The sequence below is a fragment of the Numenius arquata genome, chromosome 3, assembly GCF_964106895.1.
Source record: "Numenius arquata chromosome 3, bNumArq3.hap1.1, whole genome shotgun sequence".
In the NCBI taxonomy this organism is placed as follows: Eukaryota; Metazoa; Chordata; class Aves; order Charadriiformes; family Scolopacidae; genus Numenius; species Numenius arquata.
Genome location: NC_133578.1, coordinates 59,312,389 through 59,335,732, shown reverse-complemented (window position 1 = coordinate 59,335,732; position 23,344 = coordinate 59,312,389). Strand labels below are relative to the sequence as shown.

The 23,344-nt window shown below is 43.9% G+C and overlaps 1 protein-coding gene across 1 annotated transcript in view; it reads left to right on the top strand.

The window, feature by feature from the left end:
* SYBU (syntabulin) overlaps positions 1 to 23,339 on the top strand; it is a gene marked incomplete at its 3' end in the record, with an annotated part of 41,470 nt that extends 18,131 nt beyond the window's left edge. The window contains exons 4-7 of the mRNA XM_074145300.1: positions 16,988 to 17,090; positions 19,473 to 19,676; positions 20,712 to 20,861; positions 22,268 to 23,339. Of these exons, the coding sequence (XP_074001401.1) occupies positions 16,988 to 17,090; positions 19,473 to 19,676; positions 20,712 to 20,861; positions 22,268 to 23,339 (1,529 nt within the window). The remainder of the gene's footprint in view (positions 1 to 16,987; positions 17,091 to 19,472; positions 19,677 to 20,711; positions 20,862 to 22,267) is intronic.
* Positions 23,340 to 23,344: the final 5 nt, after the last annotated feature.

Genomic DNA, 23,344 nt, shown 5'->3' with positions numbered 1-23,344 from the left:
TGTTCAGCATTTCTCTCAAATTTCTGGTCTTTACTTTCTTGCTTTTGTTGTCATGAGCGCATTTGGGACAGTTCACTGAATGAGCTGAGGTTACGGTTGGAGCTGTCTCTTACAGCCCATGGAATTGCTGAAATTTCACATGAAATTAGTAAAATTTAAGACATTAAGGCTGTCCCAGACTTGTCCCTCCTGCGCCTTCAGCAGCCTGCAGAGCAGAGTGTAAGCACCAGTGCATGAAAGGAGACCATGGTGAGCCACAGTTAGGGTCCGCTCCCAAACCTTGTAAAGACTGCCTGGCTGGCATTCATAGGTTGGTTCAGTAATAACCATTCCAGGTAGCAGCAGACTATGCAAAAAAAGTTATTCTTTTTCACTGCTGATAAAACATCTGGCCGTCTGTTACTGACTCTGGCTGAAATAGTAACATTTTGGATGATAAGGCCGTTCAACTGCAATGGATTGTATTTGAAGAAGGGCAGTCACTGAGATCTCGCATTAAAACTTTGGTCTGTTCAAAATAGTGGGCAAATCTCAGAGGCTTTCACCATATAGAGCACTTGCATTTGTTGGACAGTAGGAAATGAGCAGAAATTAAGGAACATGAGATTCCACGTGAACACAAGAAAACACGTTTTTTTTTACCATGACAGTGGTCAGACACTGGCACAGGTTGCCTAGAGACGTTGTGAATGGAGTCTCCATCCATGGAGGTACTCAAAACTCAACTGGACGCAGTCCTGAGCAGCCTGCTTCAGATAGGCTTGCTTGAGCAGGGAGTTGGACTAGGTAGTCTCGAGAGATCCCTTCCACCCCCAGCTATTCTGTGATTCTGTATTGTCTCCAGACTGTGTTTTCCTTTAAGTAGTGCATCACTTTAGATTTGTATTTGTAGTTGCAAGGCACAATTTGTGCTTTGCCTGCCCTGTCTTTCATGTCTGTGTGCTGCCATTTCTCTTGTAATGAATTCATAGAAATGAAAGAATTAAAAAAGTAACTTTTAACAATCACTATTCAATTGAAAATGTCATTCATCTTTGAGCCACAGTAAGTGGTGGTGTACTCAGCATGTGTTGCCGGTGTCGTCATCTCTGCTTCTTGATGGTGAATTTGTCAAGTCACGAGTGAATGAGCCTTGGGTTAGGATGTCCCAGTCTGAACACATTAATCTTTGAAGGCTTTAGGAGTACTAGGAGTTTCAGGAGGGACAGGTGGAACAGACTGTATTGGACTTAAATTGGTTGTGAGTATGGTGTAGGTGTGGGTGCATTTTTGATCAGATTTGGAGCTGATGGTAGTTAACAAAAAGGAGGCAAGGGAAATGACCTTGGGCATTTGGGGGTATTACAGTTAGAGCTAAATAAACCAAACAGATTGGATAGATAGTAAATGCAGGTGTTGGCTGCAAATTATGTCTTGCTGTTAAAATGTAATGTTCTTCCTGCTGATGTTTTTGTATTGTCTGGTGTGTGAAGATTAGATTCCAGGATACTAAATGTCCAGAAACTCATTCTTGAGGCCACCCTGTGCAAGCAAAGAGTAGTGGCTAGTTAATCCATTAGTGTAAAATTAGCAGATAAGTTTGTCCATATTGCTACTCTACTTCCATATGTCTCTGTATACTAAAGGCAGTCACTATGGTTGTTTTAAAAACAAAACAGAAAAGCTCTGATTTAGGTTGTATTACTGACATCTGGCTGTATGATTTTACAGCTCTTTTGTCAGCTCGCTCCTTCTCTTCAGTATGACAGTGTGGAAATAATAGTGTCTGACTGATGTATATGTATGTATGTGCTTCACTTAAAAAACAAATGAGTTGGTGTGTCAGTTCTGCAAGAGGATTGTGTTAGAGGTAATCCTGGAAATGTAATTCACTCTCAAGAACTTCACCACCTGATTGCAGAAGGATGCAATGATAGGACTTCGTTTCACGTTGGGAAGACTGATAAAATACTAGAAAGACATGCTTTACTGATGCATTTCTCCAAGAACATTGTGTCTTGTATTTGCATGGCTTTTGTTCGTTCTCTGTACCAAATATCTGCAAGCAGTGGGAAAAATAATAGAACTGTTGTCCCTGTTGTTCAGGAACAGCGGTACAGAATACGAACCAAGTTACAAAATGTGCTAACTTGAATAGATCTTACGGCATGCAAAGAGATTCATTGTTCTTTGTAACTACTAGTTGGTACTTCTACCTCTTATGTTGAAATACTTTTTAAAATGCTGCAGGTGTGCTGTGTATTCTAAGGCAAAGTCATATTGTTTCGTTTAAAAAAAAAAACACCAAAAAACCCCCCCAAAAAAACCAACCCCAAAAAAAACCCCAAAAACCAATAGAAAACCTGTATTTGGAGGTAGCAATCTACCTTGACTGATCCCTAAAATAAATTGGTGTGCTTCATTTTAAAAGCGGGATCACAGAAAGGTGAGAGCGCTGAGAAGACTGGTGACCTCAGTGTAATGCGTCTGTCTTTCTGCTGTGACTTACTTAGCAGTACTTCATAACCCACATTCCAAGACTGCACCTTTTCTGGGGGAGGGATAATTAAGAACAAGGGTATGTCAAAGAACATTTAACCCAGTTACAAAAGCAAGATTTAATTAGAGTACACCATGCTCCTGTCCTACAATCAGTGATAACTTTGCTTGTGTAGTGAAGATGGGAAGATTTGTGCTTCCATTCCTGAGAATATTCAGATAGTTAAGTGTGTGGCTGGTGTCATGTCTGTAAGAATACTGAAATTAGGAAATGAGCTACACCTGATTCAGTACTTTAAATAATTGGTCATTGAACAAAAAAATGGTCTGAAGATGGACCAGGTGAAGTAAGTTGATAACAAATGATGGAGCATCTTGCCTATGGCTGTAAGTTCTCTGTGTATTTGTTTCTTTTGTACCTCCTTAAACTATGTGAATTAGTAATAAGCAGTATCTTGACGTGCCTGTGTTTATTGATAAGTGTAAAGCATAAATTCTCAGGGGTGCAGGGGAGCTTGCAAGTGAAAAGAGGAAGAGTGAAAGTCCAGGTTCCCCAAGTAGCTTAAACCTTATGTGGATGTCTTTAACTTATGCATTAGAATTTTAAACAGCTCGATACTTGGCAAAGAGCAGGTACACAGCGGTCAATTACATGTGCATGTGGAAGGCTTTCTATCTGCTTTTTAAAACATCAACTTTTGCAATAAAAAGGAAGGAAGCACTTGGACACATGTCATCTTACCCAGATGCAAGCAAATGTTTCAAATGCTTCATTTCTGACCCACACCTGACAGCGGATGACGTAACCATCCTGACATTCAGATCCAATGGTACACAACATTTATTTCCTGTACAGTTTTAATCTTGCTTTTCTCCCTTTCTTATATGTGGACTTCATCATTTTATTTGGGACAATAAAGTTTCTGAGATCTTTTCTAACACAGAGTGTAACAAATACAGTTGTGGCAGTTTTTGACCCTATTCCTTTTTCTCATTCACTTTTGCATTTCTTCCTGCTCTTTGCCTTTCATTTTGGCTCTACAGAAAATAGCTACTGTTGTTTTTTTTTTTTAAATGAAAGTGTTTCCGGATAATAATTCTGTATGCACTGAGCCCTCCTGCATATTTTACTGATGGGATCCGCTTTAATGTCACGTCTGTTGCTATGGAGCTGTGTAGATTTGCTTACTTGACCTGCCAGCACAGGCAGTTATTAAAGACTCGGTCGCCATGGGTACCGGAGGACTGGGATGTGCTTTGCGGGGAAATGAACGTATTCATCTCACCCTCCAGGAGCGACGATGCCATGTCTGGGTTCAAGCCTGTGCTACCTTCAAAGCTTGTGTCCTGGAGTTGAGCATGGAGGGGCATCACCCTGTTTTGTGTGTTGTAGCAGTTGGTGGTGTGAGGTCTGGAAGGTGAACAGCACTGTGAGGTCTGGTGGGTGGTGGTGGGGTGGAAGCCACTGTTGAGGGGTCCATCATTTGCATAGACCAGCCCCCACCCCACATGCTTCAGAATGTTTGGGTCTCCATAGCAGTTTTCGTAGAATCATAGAATGGTTAGAGTTGGAAGGGACCCTAAAGATCATCTAGTTCCAACTTCCCTTCCATGAGCAGGGACACCTCCCACTAGACCAGATTACTCAAAGCCCCATCCAGTCTGGCCTTGATCACTTCCAGGGATGGGGCATCTCTGGGCAACCTGGTCCAGTGTCTCACCACCCTCACAGTAAAGGATTTCTTCCTAATATCTAATCTAAATATACCATCTTGCAGTTTAGAAATGTTACCCCTCATCCTGTCGCTACAGTCCCTGATAAAAGAGTCTCACCCCATCATTCTTGTAGGCTCCGTTGAAGTACTGGAAGGCTACTATAAGGTCTTCTTGGAGACCACTCAGTTTTGGAGTGGTCCCTCCCAGTGGGGTCAATAGACCCAGCACAGCCAGTAGATCCCGTTGGATTTCCTCTGTCTGGCATAAATCCCTTGGTATTTGTTATCCAGAAGTGGTTAAATTTGAATCTACAGTTCTCCTCAGACAACCTTCAGGAGCTGTGGGCTGCGGCTGGGGACGGGCTGTCTTTCTCTGGTCCAATGACTGGTCCCATTGCTCACAGCTTTAGCAGGTGAATCTGGTGTTTCCCTTCTCCTGGGGGTTACAGGGGTTGTTTTGGAGGGGAAGGAGATGTGAACTTGTGGTCTTGAGCCAAGTTGGATAGAGTAGAGATGGCCTGTAATTTTTCTGACCTCAATTCCGTACCTGTAATATAGTTGTAATTGTCTCTTCCTTCACAAGGGCATTAATGTCCTATTTTGTTTTAAAGGAGATATAACGAATGGAATCAGTGAATCTAGAGTGCGGTCGTTCTGACCAAATATATAAGCATTTCCTTTAGGATAAGGTAAACAGTACCTTGAACTCACTGGTTATACTGACTAACTCTCCGTTGACTGAAAATGGGACCAAGGCTGGCTGGGACATGGGTGTCTGCATTAGAGACATCCACATTTAGTCAGATGAATCCCACCCCTATCTCCTGTGTTCCTCATCAAGTCTCTGAGAGCTCTGCTGTTAGCCCTTAGTGAAGCCAAGTCTGCTGTCTGACTCTTATATTTCTCTTTTATTTCTCTCTTTTTTTTTTAAACAGAAAGAGATATCAGTCTTAGACACTCAGTTGCATATTTAAAGATTATGTTTAGATCTTCAAGTAGGTCTAATTAGGTGCTCTTTCTTCTTTTGTTCATCCCTGATAAGCTTGGGCATGCTCTGTTTGTCCTGAGGACCACTGCCCAATGTGCCCCAGCATTGCTCAGGGAGATTCTGTATTGCATTTTTCACCATGAATTCACAGGAATTAAGTATTTTTAGGATGTAAGTTAACTAAATAACACTGAAGTGAAAAAAGTGCTCTGTAACTTCTGAGAGATAATACTGGAATATAATCAGAATATAAATATTTTGAGCAAAAGTTGCTTAGAAAGTTACGTAAGAATTACTAGCATAGCGCTATTTTTTTTTTATTTGGATTTATATATGTTTTAGATTTAAACTTAGAATTTAAATAAATTTGCTTGAATTTATGTGGAAAACATTCAAATAGCCAAGTGTTGCTTTCAAATGAGAGTAAGCAGAATAGCAGCTACAAGGAGTGTTTTGGCTTTAAAGCGTTTCGTATTTTTAAACCCAAATCTACAAGTTCCTGGTAAATTAAAGTGGCCTAGAAAAAGAGTCTTTTAATTGCGTGTCACAAATTTTATAATCCACCCTCTTCTAAAAAACTGGTTTGCTTAGTAGAGACATGGGCAATTAGTACTCGGGCTGTGGCCTCTCAAGAAATATATCTCTCTTTGTTCAGAAGACTCTCAGGCTGCAGGAAGCACCCAGATGTCACAGCGAAAATGGAGGATCCAAAAAAGAAGCCCGCAAGTTGCAAAGGAGGAATGGGCAAGTAAAAGATGAAAGCCTGAGTCCCACCTGTCCTAGATAATGACCTGCCCAGCTGTGGGCTGGTGGCACAGGCCACTTGTAATTTAGGGTCTTGGGTTCAAGTCTTCTGCGGTTAGGTACTGATCTCCTTCCTCGCAAAGAAAGATAGAAAAATGAAAGGAGATCCCCGTTACTTTGTAAAGGGAAAAGAAACGTAGATTTAGATGTGTTTGTAGCTCTTCTGGAGGATGGACTTGAGCACAAAGGAGAAGAGTGCCCTAGTACAGGACTGCTGGGCAGGCTGAGGGGACACGGGGAGTCTGCTCCCAGGGCGGCTGTTCCACTTTGGATAATTTAGGAACTGTTTTATTGGGGGTTTGAAGCCACGTTCCCAGCAGGCACACCATAACCCCTTTCTCTCTCTCTGGCTCGTCAATTGTCCCGCTCCAGATGTACAGAAAGTGGGACAGCCACCGTCAAAGGGAGATTCTCGCCTGAGCTCAGCCTCGTGCTCGGTCCATGGGAGCCACGGCTCTGACTGCAAATCGGAGTGAGCACGGGGTGCGGATATGGGGCTTTTGCAGGAAGCACCCGGGCTGCTGGACAGGGTGAACCCATGCCAGCCAATTCATCTTTTAGCTCCAAATGCCTTCTGCTAGAGATGCGGGTCTCCTGGGGACTGTGGGAGTGTGTTCCCGCAGCTGGGAGAGATGGCTGAGTGCCTGGCATAAAAAGGGCACTGGGGTTTAGACGTCAGAGTTGAGGCAGGTTTGGAAGATGGTAATGGCTTTAGTGAAAAAAAAAAAAAATTTATATATTCAAGCAGGTTTTTTTTTTCCTCTCCTGTGCTATTCCAGAGTGGAATATGATCCAAAAAAGAGACACTGATGCCATACGCACTGCGCACTCTTAACTATTTGTTTTAAAATATGTGTGAGGTCAAGCTAGAACATGCTTTGCAATTTGTGTATTTACTGCGGTGAATTTTTTGCTCCTCCTGGCTGTTTTCTGTGGTTTTCAGCCTGCTTCACCTCCAGAGAAAGAAATACCACGCATACGAAAGAGGCCATTATGAATCTTCCCTTAGGAAAATTTTTTTTTGTGCTCAGCTTTTAAATTACATTCTGTATTATTTATGCCAATGTTTAAAATAGCTTTCTGATTCCCCAGTTAAAGTATTCTGAACCTACTCCAGCTACATTTTACTATGCACAACTCCCACCAACCATCAGTTTTTATTTGAAGTCATTTTTCATGAAGGAACACACATCGCAGCCAGAATCCTGTGTTACTGTTGCATGGTTTTCTTTACCGTTTTCCAGCTGTATTCCTCCTCCTCATGATAAACAGTGTTGCCGGTATTTTTTTTTTTAATCTTACAATACACAAATTGCATTCCATTAATGTCCCTTCATAAACAGTGCCCTGTAATCCTGTTATCATTATTCGTGACCTTTTTTGGAATTCCTCCAGGTTATTAATGCCTTTTTAATGAGAATCCTGGGATTTAAACTGTTTTCTGAGCAATGTTTACTCAAGAATTGATAGATTATTTCCTTTTCTATTTTTCTTTACATCCTGTATTTCTTTTTTGTCTGACATCTTATTAGGTTCAAAGTGGAGCTACACAAATAACTGATTTGGGGGTTTGCTGCCAAATCAAAACATTAAAGAAAACCTTTGTTTCAGTCTGGACAAAGACGATATTCAACCTAAAATATTTAGAATGTCTGGGGAGATTTTTTAATGTTTTTATCCCCTTTTTAAGAAAAGAAAGAAATTTGGCAATTTTCAAAATTAAAGCATCATTTCAAACAGAAAGTAGAAGATTCTGGTTTTCCATTTTTTGGCCATGTTTGACTTCAAATGATAATAGTTTCAGTGTTCTCTGAATTTTGTCTTTCGGTGACCAAATTATTACCTAAAAGTCTTTGTTTCCCTCAGAGTGATTACTTTAAATACTTTTTGAGCAGTATTAAGTGGCTATGTCTATATATATTGCTTGTGCTTATATATCTGTATTTATACATAGGCATGGAAAGCTAAGGGAATGTATTTTAGTCACGCAAATCGCATTTATGTGTTTTCACTGTGGTAGAAAGACATTGAGTAAGTTGGCGGTTACTGGGCTCAAAGGTGGAAGCTTGAGCATAAACAACTAAGTAGGACTTTGCAGATAGCAGTGACGTTTTGAACACTTGGCCTGTTTAAGCAGTGGTATTTTACTTGCTTTTATGTACCTAGATATCTCAGTCCTGGTGAAGCTGTGTTTTAGATGCCTTCACTCTGTTTTGATTCTTGAAGTTATAATTCTGAGTTCAGGAGGAGACTAGGAAAAGGGAGAAATGTACATCCAGTCTCTGTTCCAATAAATAAACCAAAATTAAAATACATAAAATAAAACCCAGCAGCCAGAAGAGCAGCTAGATAGAGGTTGCCCAACTTTGCCCAAAGCTCTGGATTGCGGAGCTTAGTTTTCTCAGGGGTGTTGGGTGCAGGGGTTGGGTAGGGTCTCCTGATGGAGGCGGGAGCTGTGGGAAATTCAGGCCTGTTTGGATTCCCCCATGTAGCAGGGGGTAATGCAAGTAGGCATCCTAAATTGGCTGGATTTACAGAGGAGCTGGAGAGGGATGCGATAAGCTGAGAGGAGGGGAACCCCGTCTCCTCGTCTGGTTCTTACTGCTGGATGCAGTGCATGTACCTGGTGGTGTGGTGGGGAGATACCTGCAGCCTCCTCCCAGTTCAAAGCTAAACCTGGCCCTGCAGATAAGTCCCAGGTGGATCCCTTCTTTCCCCAGTAAAGCAGACAGCAGAAGAGAGCTTTCCTTGGGCTGATTTTGTGTGGATCCTGATGTATTTGGTGTAGTGTGAAACACCCACCCCGGTCTTTAGACAGGAGCCAGGCACTGAACCATCCAGCGCTTTTAAAGATGACCTGCATGTAGGCATGCCCAGAAACAGGAGTTTCAAGCAGCTGAAAAGCTTTGCTGGCTGAGACCGATGGGGAGGTATTTCCCGAGTGAGGTGGCAGATGGGGAGAGCACCACTTCCAAAATTCCCCCCTTGGAGCTGGGGACCTGGCATCCTTTCATAAATCCAGCCTCCAGCCACTGCAAGGTGGACATCACTTCCCCAGGGAGCTTGAAATGTATTGCCTTTGATGTGGCATAACAAAACAGTAAACCTACTTTATAATAGTGTATCTTACGTATACCGTTACATAAAATGTGTTTAAAGGAAATGAAAATTCTGCTGGGTTTGTTTCATATTTTATGAGTATTACAGGCCTCGTCTTGCTTCCACACTGGGGAACTTCATTACGGGTCTCTGTTCCTCCCTTCTGAAATTCTCTAAGTAATAGGAAGCTGTTGGCTTTCAAATTCTGGGCAGGCTGTGACTGTTTGCTAGAGTTGGCAGAATACAGTGTGACCACAAACCCACAAGGATTAATAAGCTGAAAAAGCACAGGCTTCTTGTCTGTCATTTATGCTTCTTAACTATAAGAGTGCTATTGGGGGAAAAAAAAAAAGGAAAAATTACAGAAGTCATTACTTGAAATGCATTGCCCTCAGACCTACCTTCACTTTATTACTGTAAAAAATATAGTTTAAGCAACAATCAGTATACTGGGTAGGGTTTTACTTTTCCTTTCAATAGATGACACTTAAATTCTATTAGTTTTCTGTAATCATTTCAATTTGTGTGTTACAGTAAATATTGATTAGCTTATGACAAATTTTGCTTTTCTTCTTGGGACTGCGGGGTAGTTTAGTTATTTACCTCCCAGGTATGTTTCTTATTCCAGTATTTTTCTCTTCCCTGTTGAAAACATGTCAAACTGATTTAAAACGTTTTATGCACATTACAATGAAAACCATATGTCTTATATTAAGGGTGACTGTGCAGAAGCTTTCAGCTGACTCAGATTTGGCCTGTGATTTCCTGCATTTGCATATACGCTGTGAACGTGTGCCTGCACAGTTAATTGCTGTGCACCAGCCAGCCTCTCTCCTCCGTGCACATGGGAACCAGATTTAGGAGATGTGTTGAAGGGGCCTCTGAAAGCCCTTTCTTAAACTTCACCCACCAACGTGATGGGAGGGCTGGGATGTTTTCCCAGTCTGTGATAGAGTTCGCTCCCTTTCTGTGTACTGCTAAGTCATCCCTGCCAAAGATGACATTTTCCAGCTCCTAAAAATACTTCAGGCCAGCCCATCCATTTCCCTTCAAGCAGACCAAACAGTATTGCCAGGTATATGAAAAATCTCCTGAGGTAACACTGCGGGCTTCCTTACAGAAGATACTTGTGTCCGTAGGTGGATTTACACATACATTTTATAAACCTGCCATATGCAAGTTGAGTATCATGTTATACAACTATCACTGTATTTTTCGAACCTCCAGTCTCAATGTTTCTGTAGAGGTTGGTGCAGCAAAGTAGCATCCTTCCATCTCTGATGCGAAGAGCCTTTTTGTTTGAATAGGAAGATAAGTTCCCCAGACTGTTGCCTTCTGCTCCGTGAACATATGTTCCCCCTGACAAAGGTCGTTTCAGGCTGAGGAGAGAAAATTTATGGGAGCCATTTTTAAGGTGTTGTTAGAACAGCTCAAACTGCATATAGAAGTGCAAAAAATAATTGTCAGGCTGATTTCCGTATGAAGAATCTCCTTAAGATATATAAAGCAGAAAAAAAAAAAAAAAGCCCCAACTTGCAGTGCTCTTTGTCTGTTCCAGCATTCGCTTGTGGCTGCTCTACAAATCCATGAATTAAAAACAATTAAGAAAAACACAAGCCCAGATTATAGTAATATGCAGAATATACATGATGGCTCTCAGCCAATATCAGTAATTAGTTTGTAGTGACTGTGTTTTTAGAGAAGAGCTTAATTGATTGTGGTTTCACAGCATACACAAGTCACATTCTGTATTCATTTTGAGATCTGTAGCGCTTATAATTTGCATTAATGTAGTTCACATTACTACCGAAACTATAGTATTTAGATGAGATCAGAAAACGGCTTAATGAGATAAATTTTGATTATTTGATAACAAACCTTCTTCCAAAGTAAGAAGAGTAAGCAAGCAAAATGAGGAGAAATCAAGATAAATAATTAGTTCAGGTCATACAACCAGCAGTCTGAATTGGGGAGATCATTTGTAAAATTGAGTTTAGATCCAAATGCGGGGAAGCAGGATCTGCTTTGCAGTTCTTCCCCAAAGTCTTCTGTCTGGATTTGGAGGTCTCCTCACTCAGCAGGGTTGAACAGTTTATGGAGAGTCACACTGAAATTTTCTCTCCACCTCCCCTCTGAGTGTATCTATGCCAGCTGCCCCAGTGACCAGCTGCGACTGCACTGTGCAATCAGCTGAAACGTGATTAGCAGGTGTGTCTGATGAGGGAGCACTGGCAAGCAGTCCGGGTAGATGTCCACCAAGGAGTGGGGAGTGCTGGCTTCATTGGCCAGTGAACTGGGATAGGGGAGGGGATGCCTGTTGGTACCCTTAGGACTGACCATCCCCACCATCATTCTGGGAGCACAACTCACAAATCTGAGCTTGATGAATACACTGCATATGAAATCGTAAGTACTAAAATCCAGGATCCACAGGAGAGAGCATGCCTGGCAGGAACATACCTCCACCAGTCCACAGGAGATGCCAGAGAGAAGTGACCGTCTCCCAGACTTGGCCACCTACTTGTAGTCCTGAGCACACCCATGTGCGTGCACACTGAACCTCCATAGTGGAGCTAGACCATCTCTGTGAGTGCAGGCAGCCAGCACGTTTCATTCCTTTGAAATATGGCCAGCGCTAGCGCTAACATCCTGGTTTGTGTTGCAGCTGAGCAGTCAGAGCCTGGGGAAGACATCTGAGCTCAGTGCCTTCCTTAGACTAAAGGAGTTCAAATCCACACCTCTCATAGGAGTTCCTGAACCACTGCAACCTACTGGGCATCCTCAGCTTCCTCTGCTGACTCTAGACCTCATGGTAGTGGAAAGTGTGAGACATGGGCAGAGGTAGAGCACGTGGGAGCAGCTTGTCTTACCCAAAGACTAGAGCAGTCCACGTGGAGGAGAGTTCTGTGTCCTGCTCCTTGCTCCCAGGATTTTACCTGCTTTTACCCAATTACTGTTTAGTGTGACATACAACAGTAAGTCCAAGATTAGTGTCACATATAGTAATAGTTTGTCAAGTAAGTAATAAGTCAAAGGCCAGGGACTGGAACCAAAACCCCGTCAGCTATGGGCTTGGCACTGTGAATCGAGTACATTTCCCACGAGGACACTTTGCCCTCAAAATGGGTCATTTTTAATAGTGTTATCTGAAGAAAAGCCTGAAATGCTAAAGCCGGACTTCATCACTTCTTTGCAGCTTCCTTTTCTTAGGTTTGTCAGTGCATGTGAGCAGTGTGGTTTTCTTTCCTAGATTGCTTGTGGTGTGCAAAAACAATCTTGCAGGAACAACCCCATATTAAAGAGAAAAGAAGCAGAATGTTTCCTGGAAATACACTGCTTGTGGTGTTAAAGATTGGAACTAGAGATGTAGCTGTGAGTTAAAGGTTTCAAGATAAACGAACCCAAATATCTTACAAATACAGGTCTTTTCGATAGTGGGCATTGCAACAGAATTCTCTCCGCTTTTCCAACTGCTTCTAATGGCTTTGGAACTTTTTATGCAGTCAGGCCTTGTCTCTTCCCTTGGGGGTCTCTAAATAAAGTTATCTAGAGAGACAGCGTTCCACTTAACCCTCTAGTTGCTGCACCGGAGTTAGTGAACATATATGTGTATTTTGGTCTCTTTGCCATATAACAGGATGCTTTTGAAGGCAAGGAAGGTCAGCAAATTTAAGTGCTTTACATTTTGAGTACAAGCTGTCTCTGTCAGCACTGTTTTATTTACAGCCTCTGTTTCACTGGGTGACTATATGCAAAACCGAGCATCAAGGGTGATATACACATAAAGAGGTCATGTTTATGGCGTCAGAAGATGGATAAGCTCTGTGGTTTATATACTTCGGCAGCTATGAAACAGTGGTGAAGTGGCAAATAGGAAAGACTTACACACAAAGACTACATTTTAATAAGCTGATATGCATCCTGAGTGTTGGGAATCCAGTTCTGCTGGTCAGCTGTCAGTGTTCCTGTTGCAGATATTACTTGAACTTCTTACTTTTTTCCGTATTTTAATATTACTATTTAGATGGCAGATGGATAGTAAAATGTACACAAGAAAGTTTCAGCTTTATTCTTATAGAAGGAAAACGATTAAATGCTGAAGTGCAAGCAAAATTTAAATATCGAGGCCAGAAGATCACACAACAAGGTATCCAACCATCTGTAATAGCTAGAAATAAAATAGCAGGCTGGGCTGCCATACTCCAGCCGTGCATGTGGGGTTATTGTATGACTCTGTGTAAGAAATATATATACTCTCTCTATATACATATATACTTACATGAGGTGGTATTGCTGTGCTTGCATATTGTCCTGATAGGCCAAATACAACTAATCTGTTCTACCCGTAACAGCTGTGAATGCAGGGTGTGATACAGTCACTGTACTGTGCCAATATTCTGGCACTATGGCTGAGGTGGTGCAGGGAGCAGAGACAAACGTGGGGCTTTTTGACACCCAAAATGAAGGTGCAATGTCTACGTTGCATGAGTGGGATGGACACACACCGGTGCCAGCTGGAGGCATACTGGCCCGTGCACAGGCAGCTCTTTTTCCCTCTCCTCAATCCCACCCTGAAATTTGCAGTTGCATTACATGCAGGATGGGAAATTTACCCTTGAGTAATTAGTAGGAGGTTTCCCAGTTGATTCCCATGCTGCAACAGGATGGCGTTATCTCCCGGAGCAGTGGTCTCCAACCCACGGCACAGATGAGAAGGGGCATCTGATGAGCCGTCACCACCCACTCTGCCTGGGTTGTGCTTCTCGGATACCCATTCCAGGCAAGGAGCAATCCTGGAAAATGTTTGGTGCTTCCTTGGCCATCCTTGTGTTGTTCTTCCCGTGGCACAGAGCAGTGCACAGCTCCGCTCCGGTGGCGTGGGCGTGCCGCTGCCCGGAGCCGGCTGCCAGGCGAGGGGAAGCGGGAGCGACCCGCCTCCCGGCATCGGATGCTGTACGTGCGGCACGAGCGTTTCCATCAGAGCACGTTCCCGAGTTGGCTTGCCTGCCGGCGGGCTGTTGGGGTCGCGACGCCGAGTGGCTGCAGCATGGAAGAATGTGTATGAATTAATTTCAAACGAGGTACTGCTGAAACCGGCGGCTCAGCGTGTGGCGTCTTTTGCAGGAAAGTCTTCTTGGGCAAGGAAGTCTCAGATCAGGGCAAAACAATTATTATGGCCACTTTGGACAAAATAACATGTTTTTGAGAAATGTCAACCTCTCTCGTGGTTAACACTGAATTGGCAGGCTGTTCTGGGGCTTACATGTGTGAGCGTTTGCAATCACATTGTCACAGCAACAAAAATAGTCAACAGATGTCCCTAGGGAGCTGTCAGCCTGGAGAACTGCGTTAGGAAAGACGAGAGGTCGTGCTCGGCTCCTGCCCATGTTGCTGCTAGGCAAGGAGTTTCACCTCTTCGTTAAGACATTTGTAAGACAGAAGTCACATTACCCAGGAGAATATGTTGCAATTGATATTATATGGATAGATGCCATGTTGTTTTGCTTGGAGATGTCTACCAAATGGGAGAAAATATTTTTTAAAGTCTCCTAGTAACATTGCTGTCAAGCTCTGCTACACACAGAGCTGGCTTGAGTGTAACTAACACACTTGGAACGGATACTAGCAGTGACCCCTTTAATTTATAAAATGTTCTTGAAGATCCTATAAATAGCCACGTGCCTTATTTTAAGCATAAGTAGTCTCCTGTGCTCAGTGTTAAACTTGTGTCTAGCTGTTATCAGAATTGGGGCCAGAAAGGTTAATTTGTGCTTTGCAGACGTAGTTCTGGTCTCAGATGCAGTCCAGTCTTTCAGAAAGCTCAGCCTTGGAGGAGGCTGCATCTTCAGGCTCTGCTGACTCTTACCGGCAGTGCCTGGCTCGGCAGCCCTTCCCAGCCCCGCGCTCTAAGCCAGGCGGGTCAGGGAGAGGCTATTATTAAGCTTTGCTTCCTCGAAATGCTTTCAATAGCAAGATCTGATTATGATGTGGTCTACTTAGCCAGAGATGAGCCTCAGCTAGGGCTCCTGCTCTCTCTGCCGCAGCCGGGACTTGACTTCGGAAATCTGCTGGCGTCTTGCAAGAGCAGGAATGTTCTGGGGGTCCAAACACTGGAGGTATGAAATCTGTGCGATGTGTTTACCTGTTCGTGTCTTGCTTGGAAAAGTAGATCTGGGAGCAGTGTGATACCAAGACAGTATTTGGTGTCTTAGTCTTGTAGATGGGAGTGTTTTGTTTGTCAGGAAAACTCTGTTGCAGCTTCAGACATCATGTCCCACGGTCATTTTGCTTCCCCAAGGAGAGGGTCACTGACATCTGCATCTGTAGACATAAACACTCCATGAAACAAAGCAGCTTTGCTGCTCACCCTCCTCCCCTCCCTCCCTCCCTCCCCTTGCAAACTTGCACTTTGGTTACAGCTGTGGCGACTTGGGTCTGATTATCAGGGATGTTGTCATGCGTATGGAGTTGGTTAGAGCCGGGGTTACCCTCTTCAAGAGCTGGGCTGTGTGTTTCAGTGTTTTGAAATCAGGCAGAAGAATACATGGGCTGGGCTGAACCAGAGGGACAGGGAAACAGAGGCTGATCCTGACGCTGGGACTTGGTAAGTTTGGGAGAGTACTGGGTTAAATACAAACACATCTGGTCCTAACACCGGTTGCTAAGAGTTACCGGATGGTGAGGATGGTTGCTGGATGCCTCATCCTTTTTAAGGCTGTGAATACAGGCTCTGACAAGGCCTTTTTCCTGTCCTGGGTATTCAGTGGTGCAAGACATGCCCAATAGCTCTGCCAAGGATTTAAGAGAGGTTGTGCACCTGAAGCTTTACCTGCCACGGTGGGGATGGTAGCTGCAGCTGCATCTCCCTCTCATGGAAAAGATTGCAAAAATGGAATTTGTGTTAAGTCTGCAGCCGCTGGCTGGGGGTGTCTGTGCAGGGGACGGTGCCCAGAAATTCTCACGTGAGAGATGCTCCCCCTGACCAGCTGCTTTAAACGATGTTGGAAAGCTATTTCCATCCCCTCGATATAGTCATCATCCACTGTTGTGGCTCTGCAGCGTGAGACCTGGATACAGCTTGGGACATTTGACATTTGAGTGACAGACTGAAAAAAATCCTAACTTCAGGGTGGGTTTGTTTCTAGATGAGACTTTCTTAGTACATTTACCTATTACTGGCCCTAGGAAAATGAGAGCAGTTTTCTTTGTACGTGCCAGAGCTTGGGGAATAAAAGCTGCGATCCATAGAAAGTCAGTAATCAGATAGATGGCTTAGCACTCGAGAAGCACTTGAGAGCCACACGTGATTATTGGATTATTTGAAGGCTATTAGAACTGCCTTACTATGCTTCCGTGCCACATGAAAACCTGCATATGTGTGTACATATATATATGCATATACCCGGTTAGCCTATACACATTTATATATATACATGTGTGTACGTAATCTCAGAAGCCAAAATAGAATCAGCTTTCCTCCCAGCAAGTAGTACTTTCATATGGTTTAAAGCAAGAGACATCTCCAGTTACAGTTGTGTGTTCCTAATCACCGTGCTCCTGCAGGAGCCACGTGAGCAGCCTCATTCATCTATTGATGGATGTGAGAAAGCAAACAGGTTGTCACAACAAATGTTCTTTAGCCGAGTCCTAAAATGGCTTCTGTAGCGTGAGGGGTTTGTGTCCAAATGTTTTTTCTGCTCTTGTTGAAGTGCCAGTTCTGAAGAAATGTCGAAAATCTGGAACGAATCCAGCGCTTGTCCTCAGGGATGTTTGAAAATTCATGCAACTTCTGAAATTCTCACAGGACGGACAAAGGAAGGATGCTTGTGATTCATTGTTATTTTGAAAACAGTCTTTGAGTTATAATTTCCATCGTGTTTCACTCTTCCCTTTTCCTTTCCAGGGAGTGAAGCCGATTTTAGCTCTTCAAGCAGCACAGGCAGTATTTCAGCGCCTGAAGTCCACATGTCTGCTGCTGGAAGCAAAAGATCTTCTTTTTCCCGCAAGTAAGCAAAACAATTTTTCCTGAGTATTGCAAGTGTTGCTAGTGCAAAGATAGACTACTGTGTAAGGTCTTGCAGTTAATACATACAATACCAGCACTGTGACTTTTAAAACAATTTGGGTAGCATTATGCTGTCGGGCAGCGCTTACACTGATGAGAACTGTGATACGAGAAAGAAAATAAAAATGCTGTATTAGGAGCACAAAAATTGTCAATATGCCAGATCAACTGACTGGTATTTTTTTGTTGTTTTTTCATAAGAAGCATGGGAGATACAATCAGGTAAGGCAGAAAAGGCATTGGCTGGAGTGGAGGAGGAAACAACTGGGTGTATGTTAGTTAACAGCAGTACTTCTAACCAGTTAACCTTAACTTTTTGGTCTTATCACTTCATTTTCTCTCTGTAATAAATTGTCAGCTCAGCATATACGTTTACAGATCATGACCTTATTTTTTGCAGGAAGACGTAGACAATATTGCCTTTGGCCCTTTTTTCTTAAATACGCTTGCCCATCCTTTATATAACTAAAACTCTGTGCAAATAAAAAAACCCTCATAGTCATCTATCTAAGTGAACCTTTCGTGAAGGATTTCTGTAGGATTTCTCCCTATGATGTGTGAAGGGCAGATCAGACAGCTTGCGAATACAGGGGCGTTGGGACGGAGCAGCCTGCGTTGTGCTCTGCCCACGCAATCCCTGCTGGTTACATTTTCTTGGAGTAGGTGGAAGGAGTTCAGATTGCCAGGACTGGTTTCCTGCCCTTTGCAGAAGAGCTGGCAGGCAAGCTGGGACCAGCAGCGGGGTACCCGTACGCTTGAGTCACACAAACGTCCCCAAGGTTGCAGCGTGCCCCAGCGTACAGAGATCGGCAGAATGATGCTTAATGAGCGGTTTCCTATCTGTATCATGAGACTGTTAGAAAAATAAACACTACTTAAGCTCTCTCTAGATTAGATCTAACAAGTAAATTTACTGGCTGTGGGAAAAAACAATACTAAGTATACTACGAAGCTCTAAAATCATCTTACTTCCAGGAAGGTTATGTGTCGTTTCATATATTATTGTGCATTTAAATATAACTTTAAATTAGAGCATACTGACCTACTTAATTGAACAGAAGTCCTATGTAATAGCACTCCTTCAAACGCATCGCTGTGTTACACATTCGGTGCAAGTTCTGCCTCACACCAGAGCTGATGCTGTACAAAGTGGAAAGAGATGTATCCTTTGCAAATACGTTCTTTTTTAATTGTTTGACTTAACTCACTATGAAACATTTCAATGTTGTCACAAACCACAGTCCTGCACTTCATTGTAAAATAATTATAAAATCACCCAGACCGCAGCAGTGTGATGAAGGTTTGCAGCAGCCACTCAACCATCTGTTCCTTATAAACTGTTCCATTTTCAGAGAAGGGAGGAAACCAAGTCAAACAATCTTAAGAAGAGATTTTGCTTCATAATTCTGTGGTATTTAAATTTTTATGTTCAAGCCTTCTCTTTCACTGGCTGGATTTGCCTTTTTCCGTATTTTTTTGAAAGCCGCCCTTTCATTACAGTTTAGAGGAACAACTTGCATGGGAGGACAGAGGTAGCAGCGTGGTAGTGCAGGAAGGCAAACCAAGCGAGCAGGCGAGGAGCGCACCCCCAGAAGCTGTCCTCAGAGCGCCCCGGCCCTTTGGCAGCTCTCAGGCAGCACAGATACCAATTGCTTTCAAGCACACACAGTTGACAGATTATTTAATAAAGAGTGGGAAAATAAAGGTAGATACGTGTGAGGGAAACTGGAAGGAAGAAAGAAAAGGCCGTGCTTTCCTTTGTCTATTGTAATACCATTTCAGCCTGCTCTCAGCGGGGTTCAAACTATATCTAAACAAATGAATAGCTGACAATGACAGCTGAAGCATCCAGGATGCCAAAGGCAGAAAAGAGCAGGACTAAAACAAAGTCTGTTTTCACTGCACGCTGTGATCCCTCGGGCTGCTTGCTGAGGAGCATGAAAGCAGTCTTGCAGCACACCCCCACGGACGGGCATCGCTCCGCAGGCCTGGCCAGGGAAAGCTGAAGCATGGTTCTTTTGGCACTAACCCAGGCTGCAGTCCTCTCATTACTTAATGGAGTCAGAGGTTCAGGGAATGTGGATGGTCTGATGGAGTCACTGGAACTGTGCTGCCCACATGTCCGAGGTTTCCCTACAACACATAATTCAGACTGAGAGCCCACAATCAGTGAAAGAACATGCAGGACGTTCTTTCTTCCCAGCCACTCCCACTTACCTATCTGGTTTAGCGTTCAGACAACTTTGTGTGTAAAGTAAGACACATAATGGGTTGTGTGACAAGGATAATGCAATATGCTTTAACCATTTTGGTTCCCCTCCAGTCGTGGCCCTTATGGTCGGAATAATGGATCCTTATCCTACAAGTCTGGAACCAGCCCACCTGCTTCCCGTGAAAAGGACCCTTTGTCAACACTGTGCAAAAACCAGCTGAGTCCTGCTAACATCCATCAGAGTTACAGGGCTTCTTCAGCCAGCAGCAGCAACTCAGGCTCATACAAAGGGAGCGACAGCAGCCCAGTGATGAGGCAAGTCTTTATTTCAGCATCCTGGCGTGCAGCACACTGACTTACCTTCTCTGCACTGTAACGTGGGTTCAGCTGTATGAGCTGCCAAGCAGGTCACCGTGGTCCTCAGCATAGGTGTGACTCCTCGTATCGGTGGCTCAACAGTCAACAGGGTGCTCCGTCCCTTGTAAAAGCTTTATTGTTTCAGCACTGTAAAGTTCAAGGTTAGTTTTAGTCCAAGCCCTTTGTAGTTGCTTTTCACTCCAAGGCAGGTTCCTTCATAAAATCATAGAATGGTTAGAGTTGGAAGGGACCTTATGTGTTTTCATGCCATATAATCTCATGGGGATTTACTGGTTTTTTCGTCTAAGGGTCCTTCTGCTTTGGAGAGAGTTGGGTGGGGTAGTATAGAAAACATTATATATTTGGGAGAAAATTCACCCTGCCCAGCTTTAGACACCTCCCTAAGGAGCTCAGTGTCCTGTGCAAGATGGAAAACAGATACCTGCCAGAGCACGCGACACATATTGCAGAGCAGAAATTGCCCCCACGCTGCTGCTGTTCCTCTCTCTCTCTCTCTCTCTGACAACTCAACAGCCAAGCATGTCAGCTGCACACCTCACGTTAGATAGGGTGAATCTAGGTTTCGGAGTGCTCGGCTTCATAACTCAGGTGTGGAGCTGAACTCGGTCCATACACTACCCCGCCTGGCCATGTCTGCAGCCGGGTGTCCTGGCCAGTGCCCCGGCTCCCTGCTGTTGGACACGCCACCTATTCTGGGTGAGGGGATGGCTAAGTATTTTAAAGTTAAATGTTTCATTTGATATAATGGCACTGAGACAAAGTACAAGAAATAGTAAATATTTTGCTATAGCCACAAGTCAGCCGTTTCCTCAAATACTTGGATTTGCCGGGGGGAGTCACTTGTGCAGACACTGAGGAGCCCCAAATGAGTCCACTTTGTATCAGTCAATGGGATGTTTTTCTTTTTGCCAGGACTAAAGGACTGTAGGAGTGGTGTTATGTGATGGGTTTGTTTGGTTTTTTTCTTTTCAGGCGATCAGGGAGATACAATTCTTGTGGTGAAAATCACAGCATTAAGCCACAAAATCCAGAGCAGTATTTGACTCCTCTGCAGCAGAAAGAAGTTACAGTACGTCATTTGAAAACAAAGCTGAAGGAATCTGAGAGCAAACTTAAAGAAAGGTAAATGTCACTTCAGAAATCAGAGTAAGAGAGATTTATTCAGGAGCATTTAGGGGTGGAAATCCTGGACATTTTTACATATTTCATTAAGAAATACAAAATATGATCATATTGGGTGTTTGATCATATATAGATATATATAGGTACCTATATTGACATACATCTATTGATATGTATTTATATATATATAAATATACCAGGTTGTTTTGTGGTATTTCAGGTTTCACAGCGGTCTCAGGGAATACGTACCATGGAGTTTAGTTACAAATATAGCTGCCTCTTCTATTTTTTGAACTTTCACAACAGAATACTTTTAAAGGATATTTTTTTACCAGTCTGATTTAGCATTGAGACCTTTTTATACATAAAACAGTTTCTACCTGCCAGCATGTATGACCTTAGTCTCTTGCTCTACCTCACTCAGTGAGATATGACAGTGTCCAGTATCTAAGCAACAAAACCACAAGTGGGCACACAAGAGGGGCCAGATGACCCTTGAGGTCCCTTCCAACCTGGTGGTCTATGATTCTGTGAAATATGACCACAAATGTCCCCCCTCTCCTCTAATGAAAGAAAAGCTCTTAACACAAACCAGTGTGCCCACTTGTGTTTCTGTCGCTTAGATACTGAATTTTTCACAATAGCCCTTTGTATGGACGCTGAGTGGAGAAGTGACAATGCGCATTACACAGCAACAGATGTTGTCTCTTTTACTGAACCCACGCTCTGAGAGCTGGCTCTCCAGCACACCCAACCCAAGCGGGCACAAAGGGCTGCTGGAATGGAGCCCCAAGGCAGAATCCCAGGGATCTGGAGCTCCAGCTTGGGATAGCCCGACCCCTGCATCTGCGAGGGCTGGGTCTCACGTAGGGGTCCCCTCTCCCCACTCACTTGCAAGTCAAGGCAGCAGCCTCTGGCTCCGCGCGGGGCTGGGTGGGTACAAAGCAAGCCAGGTGCCTGCAGCCCCGAGCCATCCTGCTGTCTGAGGCCAGTGTTGGCTCTGGCTGTAGGTGACGAGCTGCTGGCAGACGCAGGGGACGCATCCAGGCAGCTGTTTCTCATTTTCTCCAGGGCGAGGCGATAGGTGAGATGTTAAGCACCGTACTGGTTGGACCTAACCTAGAGGCCACCACTTGCGCCTTGAAACATCTGGGGTCATGGCAAAGGCTGCTGGCCACGTGGTGAGGTTGGTGGCTCCAGTTAGCCATCATCCAGCGTCTCTTGGCAGCCAGCTGACATCTCTGCCAGCTCCCTCAGAGATGGCAGCAAGTGGTGCATGGAGGAATTTGCCTCCTTCTTGGATCATCTCTGCAGCGTAGCCGTCCCGATGTGGTGAAGCCTCTTTAATGTTGACTCTTTAACTGACCAATCAGCAGAAGTGTTACAACATTTTTATTTTGCTACAGGGAGACAGAAATACAAGAGCTCAAAGCTCAGCTGGGACGGATGAGGGAAGACTGGATTGAAGAGGAGTGTAACCGTGTGGAGGCAGAGCTGGCCTTAAAGGAAGCAAGAAGTGAAATTAAACAGCTCAAGCAGGTTATTGAAACCATGAAAAACAGCTTGGCTGAGAAAGACAAAAAAATTCAGAAATACTTCATAGACATAAACGTTCAAAACAAGAAACTGGAATATCTGCTGCAGAGCATGGAGATGAGGGATGAGCAGTGCCTGGAGTACATGTGTGACTCAGAGGGGAAGCCCTTAGCATTGTGTGCCACGATGCCAGACAGCCTCATTACAGAGGACCAGGTTCTGGAGGAGGTGGCAGACAGTGGGCTGCTTCTTAATGAGGACACAGCTAACGGGACTGATTCATCTGAAGAGGGTTTGACCACCACAACCTCTGAGTTGAGTGATCCAGCTCCCTCCAGTTCTGCTGTGAATAAAGAGATGCTTGAAAAGGTTCTGGAGGAAAAACTAACTTCTTTCCAGGAGGAGGAGAACAGCAGCAACATGATGGTGGAACAGGCCGTCCAGACTGATGTGGTGCCATATAGCCTAGATGTGGAGCAGCTCATTCAAAACATCTTCAGGGCTCAAGATGCCTGTCCTCTAAGCCCATCTTCTTCACTGAAGGGAATGGGTGAATTTTCTTTTGGAAGCTTCAGTGATTCTGGCATGATAGTGGACTTAACTCCAAGTGATCCAAACTCTGCCATCCTTTTGTCTCCTATGGAGTCTCCATGCAGGAAGGTGGAGCACAGAGTTAATGAAAACCGTTTCATGAAAGAACTTGATTTTGTAGAACCTCATGATGATGAAGCCTTTGGGTATGTCAGTACTTTCTCTCAGACAGGAATAAAGAAGGGATACTGGAGCAGCAGTCTCCTCAGAGATGTTCTGGCTGTAGCAGCCCCTGTTGTACCAACTCTGGTGTGGGCTTTCAGTACTCAGAGAGGAGGAACGGATCCCATTTACAACATCGGAGCATTGCTCCGTGGTTGCTGCCTGGTGGCTCTGCACTCTTTACGCCGTACACC